Raw genomic sequence first — 15033 nt, 5'->3', positions numbered from 1 at the left:
TCAATTTCAAAATCATGATTTTAAAAGCTGAAAATATGAGATAAAAGTAAAAATCATGTATGCTTAAGGTCAAAATATGAGATAAAATTCAAAATCATGAGTTTAAAAAATCAAAATATGAGTTAAATTTTTTAATTTTTTAATTGTGATTCTTAATGGTTGCAACATGGGATTAAAAAACACTGATTAAAGGGAAATAGTCAAAATGTGAGATAAAATTCATAATTATGAATTTTAAAGGTTGAACCATGAGATAAAGTTTGAAATCATTAGTTTAAAAGGCAAAAAATATGAGATAGAAAGTTAAAATCATGAGTTTAAAAAGTCAAAATATGAGTTAAAATTTTTAATTTTGAGTCTTTATGGTTGAAATAAGGGATTAAAATCACAGTTTAAAGGTGAAATGCTCAAAACATGAGATTAAATTCATAATCATGAATTGAGTCTAAGAGGTTAAAATGTGAAATGAAATAAAAAAAAAATCACGAGTTTTAAAGGCTAAAAATGTGAGATAAAAATCTAAACCTTGATTTTAATAGGACAAAATATGAAATGAAATTAAAACCCTGAGTTTAAAGGGTCAAAATATAAGTTTAAATTTTTAATTGTGTGAATTAAATGTCAAAATACTGAATTAAAAGTCCAAGTTTGGAGGTGAAATGGTCAAAATGTGAGCCAGAAAGTTGAACTGAGTTTAAAAGGTGAAAATATGAGTTAAAAAGTTAAAATCATGTATTCTTAAGGTCAAAATTTCACATAGAACACAAAATCATGATTTTAAAAGGTCAAACATGAGATGAAATTTTTAACTGTCAAAATTTGGGATTTAAAGTCAACTTCTGGAGTTGAAATGATCAAACGGTGAAATAAAATTCTAAATCATGACTTTAAATGGTCAAAATATTAAGTAAAATGTCAAAATCATAAGTTTAAGTCATAATTGTGGGATGCAACATTAAAGATATGAAATAAAAATAAATTTCTTTCCCACATTCTTCACTTATCTTATTTTTACTCTTTAGTTTTTCACATTTTCATGATTTGACAAGGATATTTTAAATTGTCAATGTTAAGTTTACATTTTTATACTGGAGGAAATCCGCAGACATCATACTGGTGTGCAGGCTATAATAAATATACGATATGATCCTGCGGGCCGAGTTTAACTGTACCGGGGGCTAGATTCGGCCCCAGGGCCTTGAGTTTGACACCCCTGCTCTAGGACAAAAACCCCTTCCTTTGGTTCTGCGGTACTCTCCTCACTTCTGTGAAGCTCTCTTAATTGTTGCCGGTGAAAGCCGCTACTTCAGCCTCCTCAGCTACGTGGGGAAACGCTGCGGCTCCTTGTGGCTCAGGTCTTTAAAGGAACAGGCAGTCGCTGGTGAGAGGTACTGTTTGTTAAACTTGTCTCAAAGAATAAACAGAAGACCCAAGAGAGGATAAAACCCAGACAAGAGCAATAAAAGTAATTCCAAGATTGTGTAAGAGTGAAGCGTGAGGGTTCAGCACAGACTCTACAGATGACACTTTTATATAATCGACCATGAGGCAGAGTTTAAGGATGAAGCAGGTGCTTTTGTGTATCTCACATAACATGGAAGGAAGAGATCAAAATCGACCATGATTACTAACGAGTATAACCTGCAGGGCAAAGGCATGATTTTACTTGAGCTCTGAGCCAGTGGTGCTTTATTCTTGTCTTTTGTGCAGAGTCTACACCCAGGCTAGTGGCTCTGTGTGGCTGTAAGCCTAGCGCTGAATGCTAACAGAATGCTAACCATGACGGTGTTAAAATGCTGATGCTCAGCAGGACAGTGGTTGTGATGGTGTTATTTTGTCATGAATCATCCGTACATCTGTCTGTCGTCTTCGCTCATCAAGGCTGGGCCACGATGGCGGCAGGCCAGGGAAAATGTAAATAAAAATATGTTGATCGAGGCATTAAATGTTTCCTAAATACATTTTCCTGCATTTAGAGAACAGACTTGTACAATCCCAGTTCCAAAAAATATGGGATGCTGTGTTAAATGTAAACAAAAACAGAATACAGTGATTTGCAAATCTCATAAACCCATATTTACTCACAATAGAAAATAAACAGCATATCAGATGCTGAAACTGAGAGATTTTACAATTTCATTTTAAAAAAAGCAAATTCGGATTTTGATGGCAGCAACACATCTAAAAAAAATAGGGACAGGGCAACAAAAGGCTGGAAAAGTAAGTGGTACTAGCTAGAGGAGCATTTTGCTTCTAATTAGGTTAATTGGCAACAGGTCAGTAACATGATTGGATATTAAAGGAGCATTTTAGAGAGGCAGAGTCTCTCAGAAGTAAAAACAGGCGGAGGTTCTGCAATCTTTGAAAACTTGTGTCTAAAAGTAGTGGCACAATTTCAGAAAAATTATTCCTCAACATAAAATTGCGAAGGCTTTGAATCTCCCACCATCTGTAGTCCATAATGTCACCAAGACTGAGAGAATCTGCAGAAATCTCTGTGCACAGGGGCTGAAGGTCAATGTTAAATGCTTTTGATCTTCATTAAAAACAGGCATGATTCTGTACCAGGCTCAGGAACACTTCCAGAAATCATTGTTTGTGAGCACCGCACCGTTTACAAATTTACATTAAAGCTGGACCATGCAAAGAAGAAGCCATATGTGAACAGGATTCAGAAAAGCCACTCTCTTCTCTGGGCCAAAACTCTTTTAAAATGGACTGAGGTGACATGGAAAACTGTTCTGTGGTCACATTAATCCAAATTTAATCCAAAGCGGCATCCTGCAGACCATCGAGGAGAGGGAGCATCCAGCTTGTTATCAGCGCTCCGTTCTAAAGCCTGCATCTCTGATGGTACAGGGTTGCATTAGTGCCTATGGCTTGGGCAGCTCTAACATCTGGAAAGGAACTATCAATGCTGAAAAGTAGAGAGGGCTTTTAGAGCAAAATATGCTCTCATCCAGATAAGGTCTGGATAGCAAAACTGAACTGACCTGCCTGCAGTCCAGACCTCTCGCTAACAGAAAACATTTGGTGCTTCATTAAAAGAAAAATCCAGTAAATAAGACCCAGGTCTGTTGAGCTGCTAGAATCATGTCAGACAAGAATGGGAAAAAACTCCAGCAACTGGTCCCCTCACTTCCCCGACTGTTGTTAAAAGAAGAGGGGATGCTACACAACGGTAAATGGTACTACTTTTTTGAGATGTGTTGCTGCTAATATTTTTCATGCAATGGTAAACTATCTCAGCTTAACATCTGATATGTTGTTTATGTTCTATTGTGAATAAAATAAGGGTTTATGAGATTTGACAGTCATTGCATTCTGTCTTTATTGACATTTTACACAGTGCCCCAACTTTTTTGGAATTGTGGTTGTAAATAACATCTGTTTGACATATTAGTTAAGTGTTCATTTATGAGAGATGGTCTCATACTTTGTAGCAGGGGTGTCCCCTTTTACACTGAGGACTGCATATGAAAATATATACAGAAGTTTGGTGGAGCCACTTTCTTATGCTTCACCTTGAGGATAGAAAAGTTAGCAAAACCATTTTTATGATGGTTTAGATGTGCTTTGGGTATGCTTAAATGGGTAGTTGATGGTGGACAAGGCCAATAGCCAATCGTTTAAAGGATTTTAGGGAGGCCAATCAGATTTTAGGGGGCCCTGGTCAGCAACTTGCCAGTACTGGCTCCACCCCTAAAACACTGTTGATACTGCTGTTAGCCTCCGTAATCCATCAGGGCATTATAAATCAAAATGTTGTTGTTATTTTAGTTGCTATTGGGTTTTCCATTTATAGTGTTGTCTTCATTTAGTCACAAAAACACATCAATAAATCGTAAATTAACAGAATTAGCATGGTAGCACTGCCTTGTGCTGAATCTAAGAAGTACAATACAGTTAAGCACACGCTTCATGTCAAAATGTGGGTCATATTTCATTTAATTTTTTTAACTTGCTGCAAGCCAATCAAAAATAGACTGCAGGCCGCATTTGGCCCCCGAGCCATAGCTTGGACACCCCTACTTTGTAGTCTTAAAGCGGAATAAAGAAAAGTCCGAGTCTATTTCTATATAAGCGTGCACGTGCAGGGTGGTAAACTGTGTCTGTTTGTTTTCAGGAACTGGAGAAAGTGGAAAGAGCACTTTCATAAAGCAGATGAGGATCATTCACGGCCGCGGGTACTCAGACGAGGACAAGAGAGGATTCACCAGACTGGTCTACCAGAACATCTTCACCTCCATGCAGGCCATGATCCAGGCCATGAACACGTTACAGATCCCCTACAAGTACGAAAACAACAAGGTAGACCTGACTACGGCTTCTTTGTCCTTCTCCCTTACTTCCTCACACACACACACACACACACACACACACACACACACACATGCATTGAGAAATAGTTTTACCGCACACAGAAACATGAGCCTCAGACAGGGACAGGGCCTGTGGTGTGTGTTCTGGTAATCTGCAACGATGTTTAGTTTTGCAATCGTGCTGTCACAGAGCTTTGTCTATTTACGGAAAGGACGTGTGATGTTACACTGCAGGCATGTTGAGACAGGTACTCCTGAGCCAAGATTAAGACGGAGAATTCCCCATAAATCATACGGGGACTTGTCTTTGTCATACCAGTGTTAAAAGCTAACGAGCCACTCTAATTTACTGGCTAACATAAATTCATTCTACTGCTGTATACCAAATTTGTCATGTTCCAGGGAAAGAGGAGAAAAGTTCACTTCCTGTAATGTTGCAGGAGGCGTGGGGGTTGTCCTTGTGGCCGTCATGGACCACTGGCACCATTAACCAAGTCTGAATCAGCACGAGTTACATTTTCTCTTCCGTGTCACTTTGCATGGAAGTTCAGAAGCTTCTTTTAGTTAGACGAGTCAAAACCAAAGTGTAATGTAACGACTCAGTCAGTTTGTTTACATGATGTTGAAAAAAATGATTTATTCTGTCTATCTGACTGGAATTTGACTTTTAAAATAAATAAAAACATACCAGTCTGACCAAAATCATCAGTATTTCTCAAAGTCTGACTAGCACACCTACAGTGAAAATTAAAAGCTTCAGATGTTTTACTCGTTTATTGATTTTATAAATAAATCATGATCAATATAATTTAGCTTTTTTTAACACAACAAAAAATACAAAAAAACCCTCTTTGATTTCAAAGTGAAATTTGATTTCGACAAAGTAATGTCAATTAAATAAAACTATGTAGGGTAAAATAAGTGACTGCATAGATATTCACCCCCTTTAAATTGATCATCCTATTCAACAGAGGTCTGGCCAATTGGTGCTAGTAGTCTCACAATTAGGGAAATGGAGATCACCTGTGTAATGTGAATGTGTCTCAAGGGATTATAGTGCAAAAATACCTGTATCTGGAAGGTTAAGTCAGGTAAATCAGTACTCCTGGCTACCATTACACCACGAAGACAAAAGAACACCCCAGGCAACTCAGACAAAAGGTAATTGAAAAGTAAAAGTCAGGGGATGGATACAAAAATATTTGGAAGAGTGGTTATGAGAAATGGAAGTGAAAGCTTAAAGTAAGAAGGGCAAAGAGAAAACCACTTTTGGCCACTTGACTAGAGTTCGCCAAAAGGCATGTGGAAGAAAGTACTTTGGTCTGATGAGACCAAAATGGTGCTTTTTTGGCCATCAGACAAGATGCTATGTTTGGCGGACACCAAACACACCATCCCCACTGTGAAGCACAGGGGTGGCAGCATCATACTGTGGGGATGCTTCTCAGCAGGTGACCTTGCAGCTTCTACTAAATACTGACTTGAGGGAGGTGAATATTTAATTGACATTACTTTGTAGCAGTATAAATTTCATCGACTAATTCTGTGACTGAAAATGTTCGTCAACAGCCTTTTTTCCATGAGAAAGACGAGACAAAAACAGATCTGTGGTGACTAAAACCAACTAAAAGTAAGTTTGGTTTTCGTCAAGATGACTAAAACTTTACAAAAATATATTTTAGTGTTTGTCAGGCAGTCAAAATCCATGATATTTCTCCAGTGTGGGTAAATCTGTCAAAAAACAATGCATCTGCAGCTATTCTGCCTCTCAGCTGTAGAAAGCAGGGACCCCAGGGGGGGTGTATAGTACACACTACCATGGTTTGGTACCAGATTTAGGCAAGAAAATAAATGCTTGGACTAAAAGTAAAGACTAAAATATGAGGACTTTTTTTGGACTAAAACTAGACTAAAATGTTTCTTAGTTTTCATCGACTAAAACCAGGCTAAAACTATAAAGGGTAGAAATAACTAAAATGTGACTAAAACTAAAATGCATTTCATTTAAAGACTAAAACTAAGACTAAAATCAAAAATAGCTGCCAAAATTAAGCCTGCTTTGTAGGAATCTGTTTTCACTTAAACATTTTAGAGGATTTTTTTTTTATGTTTTGTCAAGAAAGCCAATTTACATTGACCATGATTGATATATAACAAATAATTCTTATAGGCGCTGTAGATAAGGAGTTTGGAGCTCTGTTTACTTTTCATGTATATACCACAATCAGCCCATTCTGGCCAAGGCGTTCAGAGCGTTTTCCACAGTTAGTTAGTTAGTTAGTTTAGTTTATTCAATCATAACACAACACCAAACATTTTGCACAGTATAGACATTTCAAACAAAATCAATAGTCATGTGTTGAATAATGAATGAAAAGGCATAGGCAGAAGCATACTGCTTATAAAAGCCTATCCTACATTTTTAACTTTTTAAGCTACTAACTTCCAGCAATGCAAAGAAACAACAACAGATAATCAGTCACACTTATACGCTTCAAAGATAGCTTTACAAACCATTTTCTTGAAAACCAAAAGAGAATTACATGTTTTTACATTTATACTGGCATCATTCCAGAATTTAACTCCAACAATGGAAGCACATCTCCTTTTCATACCTTTTTTAGCTTTTTGCACAATAAATTTACAAACACCTCTGAGATTATACGGACTCTCCTGAATTGAAAAGAACCTCTGTACTGAGTCAGGGAGCATTTTTGACTTTGCTCTGAACATCATTTGCATTATTTTATAATAAAACAAATCATAAAATTTCATAACATGAGAATTTAGAAAAAGTGGATCCGTATGAGCATAGTAATCAGCCTTATTGATGATGCGTATGGCTCTTTTTTGTAGTTTTATTATAGAATTTATGGTCGTTTTATAGGTGGATCCCCACAATTCCACACAATAAGATATATAGGGAACAATTAATGAGTGATAGATTAAATGCAAGGCCTTAGAATTTAATACATTTCTAGATTTATATAGAATTGCAACTGACTTTGAAATTTTCCCTTTAATGTATTCAATATGTTGTTTCCATGTTAACTTTTGGTCGATCACAACCCCAAGGAATTTGGTCTCAAAAACTCTTTCAATGTCATCATTACAGATTTTTAGTTTAATATTACCATCACTTTCCTTTAGATTCCCAAAAACCATAAATTTTGTTTTCTTAATATTTAAAGATAATTTATTGACATCAAACCAAGTTTTGAGATTTCCCAGCTCCCTTTCTACACCACACAAAAGTTCTTTTAAATTCTTACCAGAGCAAAATAAGTTTGTATCATCTGCAAATATTACGTATCTAAAGAAATCAGTCACATTGCAGATGTCATTGATATAAAGAATGAACAGTATTGGACCAATCACTGATCCTTGTGGTACACCACAGGTAATCTTTCTAAATGCTGATACAGTATCATTAATTTGTACACACTGATGTCTATTACCTAAATAACTTTCCAGCCAAGAATGAACAACCCCTCGTATCCCATACATCTTTAATTTTTTTAATAACCGTCTGTGATCAGTGGTATCAAAAGCCTTCTGCAGATCAATATACAGGCCAATAGAACACTCATCGTTTTCATTGGCATTTGCTATTTCTTCAACCATTTGCATTACTGCAAAAGCAGTAGTTCTGCTTTCTCTGAATCCATACTGGTTTTCACTTAATAATTTATTTTTATGAATAAACTGATTTAATTGTTTCAGAAACAACTTCTCTAAAATTTTAGAAAATTGTGGCAGAAGTGATATCGGTCTGTAATTTTCCATACAGTGTTTATCTCCATTTTTATAAATTGGGATCACCTTTGCTAACTTCATGTTGTTAGGAAAGATTCCTTTTTGGAAAGACAGATTACATACATAAGTCAAAGGTCTAACAATATAATCAATAACATCTTTAATAATTACTGTATCAATTGAATGTATGTCGATTGATTTCTTATTTTTTAATTTTCTTATAATTTCAATAATATCAGTTTCATGTACGCTGCTTAGAAACATAGAACTAGCATTAGTGTTTATCAAACTATTGAACATATGTTTTTGTCATCAGATGCAATAATCTGTCTGGCCAAAGCAGCACCAGCATCTACAAAGTAGTTGTTGAACTCATCAGCAGTATTTTGTAAATCGTCCACTCTGTTATTAGTTTTATTTATAAAATAATCTGGAAGTTCTGATGTATAACTTTTATCCTGAATGATATGACTGATTACCTTCCAAGTTCTCTGTATGTTATTTTTACTGTCCTCCATTGTTTTACTGTAGTATTCCTTTTTTGAGTCCTCATAATGGTAGTTAGTTTGTTCTTATAGCGCTTATATTTTTCTTCACTGTCACTTGTTCTCTGTTGTAAAAGCTTCTTGTACAGTTGATTTTTCTTATTACATGCCTTTTGCAGACCTCTTGTCATCCATGGTTTCCACTATATTGATCTTTCACCCTACACATTTTGATAGGACAATGTTTATTATATAATTTTAAGAATGCAAACAAAAATGCATCATATGCTAGGTCTGGATCATCAACATACACCTCATCCCAGTTATAATTTCTAAGATCCATCTTTAAGGCTTCAGTTCTCTCTGGTGTTCTCAATCTCATTAATTTGCAGGGAGGTTCACTTTTATTTTCATCAACCGAACATTTAGCAATTAAATTATGCACAACTACAAAAACAGGAAGATGATCACTGACATCACTTATGAGCAAACCACTTGTTGCTTGATGTTGAGTATTTGTAAAGATATTGTCAATAAGTGTAGCGCTGTCTTTGGTTATTCGACTCGGTTTGTCAATTAGGGGCCAGAGACCCAAACTAAACATTGTATTACAAAATTCTGTTGTCATTTTATGTTCATTCCATTTCATTAAATCAATATTGAAATCACCACAAACAAAAAGTTGTTTCTTATCGCATACCTTACCTAAAATGTCAACCATGGAGTTAACAAATGAATCGATGCAAGAGCCAGGTGTCCTGTATATGCAACTCAAAAAAATACTTTTCAGATAAGTGGAATGAATTTCAATTGTCAGACTCTCCATGATATCATCCACAACTGTACTGTCAACCACTCTACACTGAAAATCTTTCTGTAGAAACAAGGCCACTCCACCACCCCTTTTATTTTTGCGGTTTACACTAAAATGATTGTATCCTTCTAACATAAAATTAGAACCCTTTTCATTCGTCAACCAAGTTTCACTAATGGCAATGACTTGAAACCTATGTTTCAATGATTGTACATTTTCTTTGATTTGAGCAAAATTTGCATAGAGGCTTGGCTATTAAAGTGTATAATTGAAAAACCATCAAGACTAAGTTCATTAAACTGATTTTCCATATAGTATTTGGAACCAGAGTTCCAATCTTTGTAAAAATTTGCATCTGGATCAATGTCATTCTCAAAGCTAAATGATTTATGTTCAGTTGACTTCAAAAAACTTATGTGTGACTCTTCATATATTCTATTATAACAGGGCTCAGCTAAATCATTATCATTTTCATAGAAATCATCATACTCATCTTCTTAAGGAAAAGATTCATTTTATCTCTCATGAAAAAAGCAAATGTCCACCAAAGTCACAGGATTGTATAATGTTTTTGTATAATTTAACTGCTCTCTTACCATCATAGTGCAGTGGGTGTAACTCAAAGTAAAAAAAACAAAAAAACAAGGAATTCTGATTTTTATACTGCAAACTTGGCACCAACTCTTTATCTTGCTCCTTTGTTCCAGTAAACCATCCAAACATTTTCCAATCCCCATTGAGTGTACCATTTGCTAACCAAACTGTGTCCATTGTCACTTGTATCGTTCAAGATCTCTCAGATTCCTCACTGCAACCACCTTTGCCTGCTCTGGTGGTCCATTTAACTTGATAAATATTTTCCCATTCCTTGTCCATGTTGCTTGAATTTTGTTTTGTTTTCTGAGTATGCGGCTATGTCTAGCTATTTCAGCATTTTTCTTTGTCAAATGTTCATTTATATACACCCCTGTGCCCTTTAGTCTTTTTGCCTGTCGTTGTACATTAATCTTATGCTTTGTGTTGGTAAAATGAACAACAATGGTTGGTTTGGCATTTTTATCCTTACGTGGAAGGCTGTGGCAGGCTGAGATGTTCTCACTGTCCAAATCAATGTTCTTACTGCTCAAGAATTGAACAACTTGTGTCTCTAGTGTAAGCAGTTCTTCAGGTGGTGCATCCTCACCTTGCTGGTCACTGGCTGCAGCCCTGGCATAGCTGCGATGTCTGGTATCCAGCCCAGTGATGATCAGATCATTTCCCCTAGAGTACTGCTCCAAGTCATCAATCCTTTCTTCCAGTAGTTGAATCTTCTGGTCTTTAAGTTTGATTGTGGCCTTCAACTCACGGACCTCTTCCACTAGACCCATGAGACTGGCTTGCTGCTTGACCACCTTGCTGATCTCTTCAGACATGAAATTGAGTGTTTTTTTGATCTCTTCCAGCTCTTCTGCCAACTTCTTAGTTGTTGTTGCCATGTTTTCCAACATTCTTTACAAAATGATATGCTCCAGGAAGCTTGATGCCAAAAAAAGTTCTATTGCTGATCACCATGTGCTCCCAGGCCCCTTACAAAAAAAACACAGTCAGAAACACCAAAGTGATTAAATGTCCCCCAAAAATGAACAAAAAAATCACTTTATTGCCAACAGTGCTTTCATGGCACATGGATGGCATAGTATTTTGGTGATTTTAAACGGATTTGCAAGGAGACTCTAACCCAGGTAGATTAGTGGCAACCATCTTGTCAGCCATGTCACGCTGAGCTTTGACCCAGAAGTCAAAAAGCAAAAAACTGCAACGATGAAACAAAAAAACAGCTAACGGCGTGGTGAGAGCTAGAGCAAGAACCACACAATATTTGGACAGACGAGGACACACAGTTTATGTTGTGTCAGCAGAAGGAGTTAAACATTTTGAAGAACATGGATTGTTTACTGCGTTATGTAATAGGTCAGCCAAAGAAAGGCACAGCGGGGAGGTAGACATGCTCCTGCCAAATAAATAGATTCTTGGCTGGTGCTTGTATACAGGAACAAGGACAGCAGTCCAGTTAAATGGGCTAAGTGATATATAAACATAGCTTGACTCAGTTGTGCATGTAAACATACTGAATGAACCCCGGTCACCCAAACAGAGATTAAATAAGCGGCATATTGGACCAAAGTTTAGGTTATAAAGGATTTACTGCCAAGGTTGAGGAGAACATCAGGAGGTGCTACATACTGAGAAGATATTTGTTTAAAGCTTGTCAGTTATAGTTAATTCCCAGTATTACACTGTAAAGTGGAATACTTCATTCTGATTGGTTAGCTGCTCTCTCTGCAGTCTATTATTTTTCCATAGCAGTCAGGGATGCATGGATGTACCTGCATCAGCTTAATGCTGGCATTTTCATGAAATCTGATGTATAAGCTGCAATTTTCATGCCCTCTTTTCATCTTAAAAGTCGGCTGCAGCTAATATACTACGGCGACTTCTACACCAGTATAAAGTACGATATGTGAAGATATGTGACACCATTACTGCAAATGGCAGCTCAATTGCTCAGAATTTACTGGAATGCATAACACAGACCAGACCATGTTGGAATTAGAAGCAGTTGCAGACCAGAGTTTGGCACCACCTCTTAGCCGCTTTTCTTCCTTGTTTGACCATAATTTACACTGAAAGAAAATGGGAAGTAAATCGTTAGTGTTACTGTTTTTGTTGAGTGCTGGTTTGACAGGAAATGCTCCTCAGTCAGGACAACAAATGCTCGGTGGAGGAGGAGAGTAGCCTGTGGGCTGTGAGGCTGAAAGCTCAACTACCGTACTGTTGCTAGTAGATGTGCAAATTCCATACAGTGAAGAAAGATTATGCTAAAAGAGCTATGCAGCTGCATGGATTCTGCACTTAATTATATGTGGACTGTGCTGAGCACACAGGAGGAGGGTAAAAATCAATTTTCCCCTTGGGACAGTCCTAAATACAGCTTAACCTGGGCAACTTATGTTTGTATTTACAGCAGTTTGCCAACTGCTAAATCGAAGAATCAATCAATGGTTCAATCTTTGTTTGTATAGCATGAATTCATAACCAAAGTTACAGTTATGTGCATAAGTTTTAGGCATGCAGGGTGCCAAGGATTCAGCACAGGCCCCGAAGTGCCACAAGCCCAGAATGGAGAGGGGGTAGGGCGCCTGGAGTCAGGCGGGGCACTTGTCGACACACCTGCGTAGCAAACAGGGCCAAACTCAAATGCTTGTCTTTTGTCTAGGCCTTTTTAGCCTGGGTGATACACCCTGAGACCGCCAGTGGTTTTTGGCCTCTTGGGACATCCATGGCATAACCAGGGGCTCTTGGCAGCCCAAACAGTACCCTAGACCTTGCTAACTGGCCGAATCCACCCCTTTCTCCATCCTAAAGGTGTGGACTTTGTTATTTTTCAACAACTTTTTTCCCATACCCCTGGCAAGGACATCCAGGGCACTGCCAAGGTTGTTTAAAACATGTCTAAAATTTATCCACAGCCCTGTATCTCAAGACACTTTACAAAGAAGGCAGCTCCAGATTGTACTCTTTATATTTATAAAGACTCCTTGCTAATCTTTATGAGCCCAGCACCAGCGGTATTTAGCCTCGTTACAGTGACGACGAAAACCTTCCCTTTAACGGGCAGGAACCTCGAGCTGAAACAGACTCATGTTGACAGCCGTCTGCCGACGCCACGCTGGGGTTGGAAGGGGAAGAAGCAGGAAGAGAGAAGAGGGTATGCAGAAAGAGGGACAAGAGAAACAACAAAACAATAAATAGAAGGTAAATCTACAGCCATGATGGCTGTTTACTTAGCTCCAATTTGGAAGGATAAGGCTTTAATGTCAATAATAATGGGAGCAGTATGTGCAGAATTAGCAATAACACACCAATGCATTATTAGCATTAGCAGTTAGGATGATACTGATGTAGGGAGAACTTTTATTCGTAATTCTATCAGTTTAAATACAACTGCTCTTAGATTAAAATGAACTATTGTGGGGTGTGCAGATGGTCAAGTGGTTTAAGGCACACACCATGTACGCGGGCGGCCTAGGTTTAATTCCAGCCTTTGGCCCTTTGCCGCATGTCTCTCCCCACTCTCATCCCTGTTTCTGAGTCTATCCACTCTCCTCTATCTGATAACTGCACAAAAAAGCCCAAAAATAAATCACAAAAAAGAAAAAAATAATGAACTGTTTTAGTAATGATAAGGGAAGTAAGGATGATGCTGGTAGACGGGCCTTCAACGTCCATGATATCAGGAACAGCCATGAGGAAGAGGCTGCCTTCACTAGGCAGAAGAGCTAACCTGTTTGATCAGCTGATCTGTTTTCATGGTCAAATGTGATAAAATTATTGTGATCTTTATTGTGTCAAGTTGAACCTCTCAAAGAAGTCTGGTGTCGCTATGATGAATGTTTTAAACTATGATAATAAAGAAAAGAAGAGCATTATAGCTTAGTGAAAATCTTGGTTTTCAGTAAGTAGTTGTGTAGAAAGCTGGATGTCTCATCTTGTATTCTGCTATAATTACTTGCTCATTGTACATTATCCTCTACTTGTGCTGAAGCTGGACTGTTATGTAACATCAGAAGCTTTCCTGCTCCTTATTAGGTTTTGAAAAAATTTCATTACAGAAATGCAAGAGGGCATTGCATTCAGGAAACACATTAGTCCTCTTTCAAATGGCTTTCTGAAGCAATACGAGCCATAGATTGATTACTGTTTTAGCCGTTTGAGTCTGTGTAATCACAAAATAATATTCCTGATTTATTGTATCTGAAGGCTTTGCTCACTCTATTACAGAAGCCCTAAGAGGATATTTATCTCGACATAATTTTATTTTGTTTTCCTGTGTTAAAGTGCCGATAAAAAGTAATAATGCCCTTAGATGTTCTACGCTTTTATTGATTTTATAAATCAAGCATCATCAATATAATGTGGTATTTTTAACCAAAAAATACAAAACCTTTCAAATGTCAAAGTGAAAACAGATTTTTACAAAGTACTGTACATTAAATAAAAATTTTAAAATGAATTAAATGGGGATCACATGATTGCTAAAGTAATTGTAGTTCAAAGACTCCTGTGTCTGGAAGGTCCAGTCACCTGTTTTTCATTATTTCTGGCTACCATTACACCTTAAAGACAAAAGAACACTCCAAGCAACTCAGAGAAAAGGTTATTGAAAAGTATAAGTCAGGGAATGGATACAAGAAGATTCCAAGGTTCTGAACATCCCCCACAGTTCAGTTAAATCCATCATGAAGAAATGAAGGAATATGTCACATGTGTAAGTCTGCCTAGATCAGACCGTCCTCACAAACTGAGTGAGTGTGCAAAAAGGAGACTAGTGAGAGAGGACACCAAGACACCTATGACTACTCTGAAGGAGTTCCAAGCTTCACCAGCTGAGATGGAGAGACTCTGCAGACAACAACTGTTGGCCGGGTTCTTCACCAGTCAGAGCTTTATGGGAGAGTGGCAAAGAGAAAGACACTGTTGAAGAAAACTCAGATTCAAACTTGACTAGAATTTTTCAAAAGACATGTGGGAGACTCCATGGTCAGGAGGAAGAAACTTCACTGGTCTGTTGACACCAAAATGCTGCTTTTTGGTCATCAGACATCACCGCAAACTA

General features: G+C 37.4%; 1 protein-coding gene across 2 annotated transcripts in view; it reads left to right on the top strand.

Annotated features, from left to right (window-relative positions):
* LOC121525148 (guanine nucleotide-binding protein G(q) subunit alpha-like) overlaps positions 1-15033 on the top strand; it is a 33132-nt gene that overhangs the window by 5660 nt on the left and 12439 nt on the right. For both annotated transcript variants that reach the window (XM_041810976.1, XM_041810975.1), the window contains one exon: positions 4127-4311. In XM_041810976.1, coding sequence (XP_041666910.1) covers positions 4127-4311 — 185 coding nt within the window. The remainder of the gene's footprint in view (positions 1-4126; positions 4312-15033) is intronic.

Source organism: Cheilinus undulatus, linkage group 17, assembly GCF_018320785.1.
Source record: "Cheilinus undulatus linkage group 17, ASM1832078v1, whole genome shotgun sequence".
Taxonomy (NCBI): Eukaryota; Metazoa; Chordata; class Actinopteri; order Labriformes; family Labridae; genus Cheilinus; species Cheilinus undulatus.
This window is presented reverse-complemented; position numbering and strand designations above follow the sequence as displayed.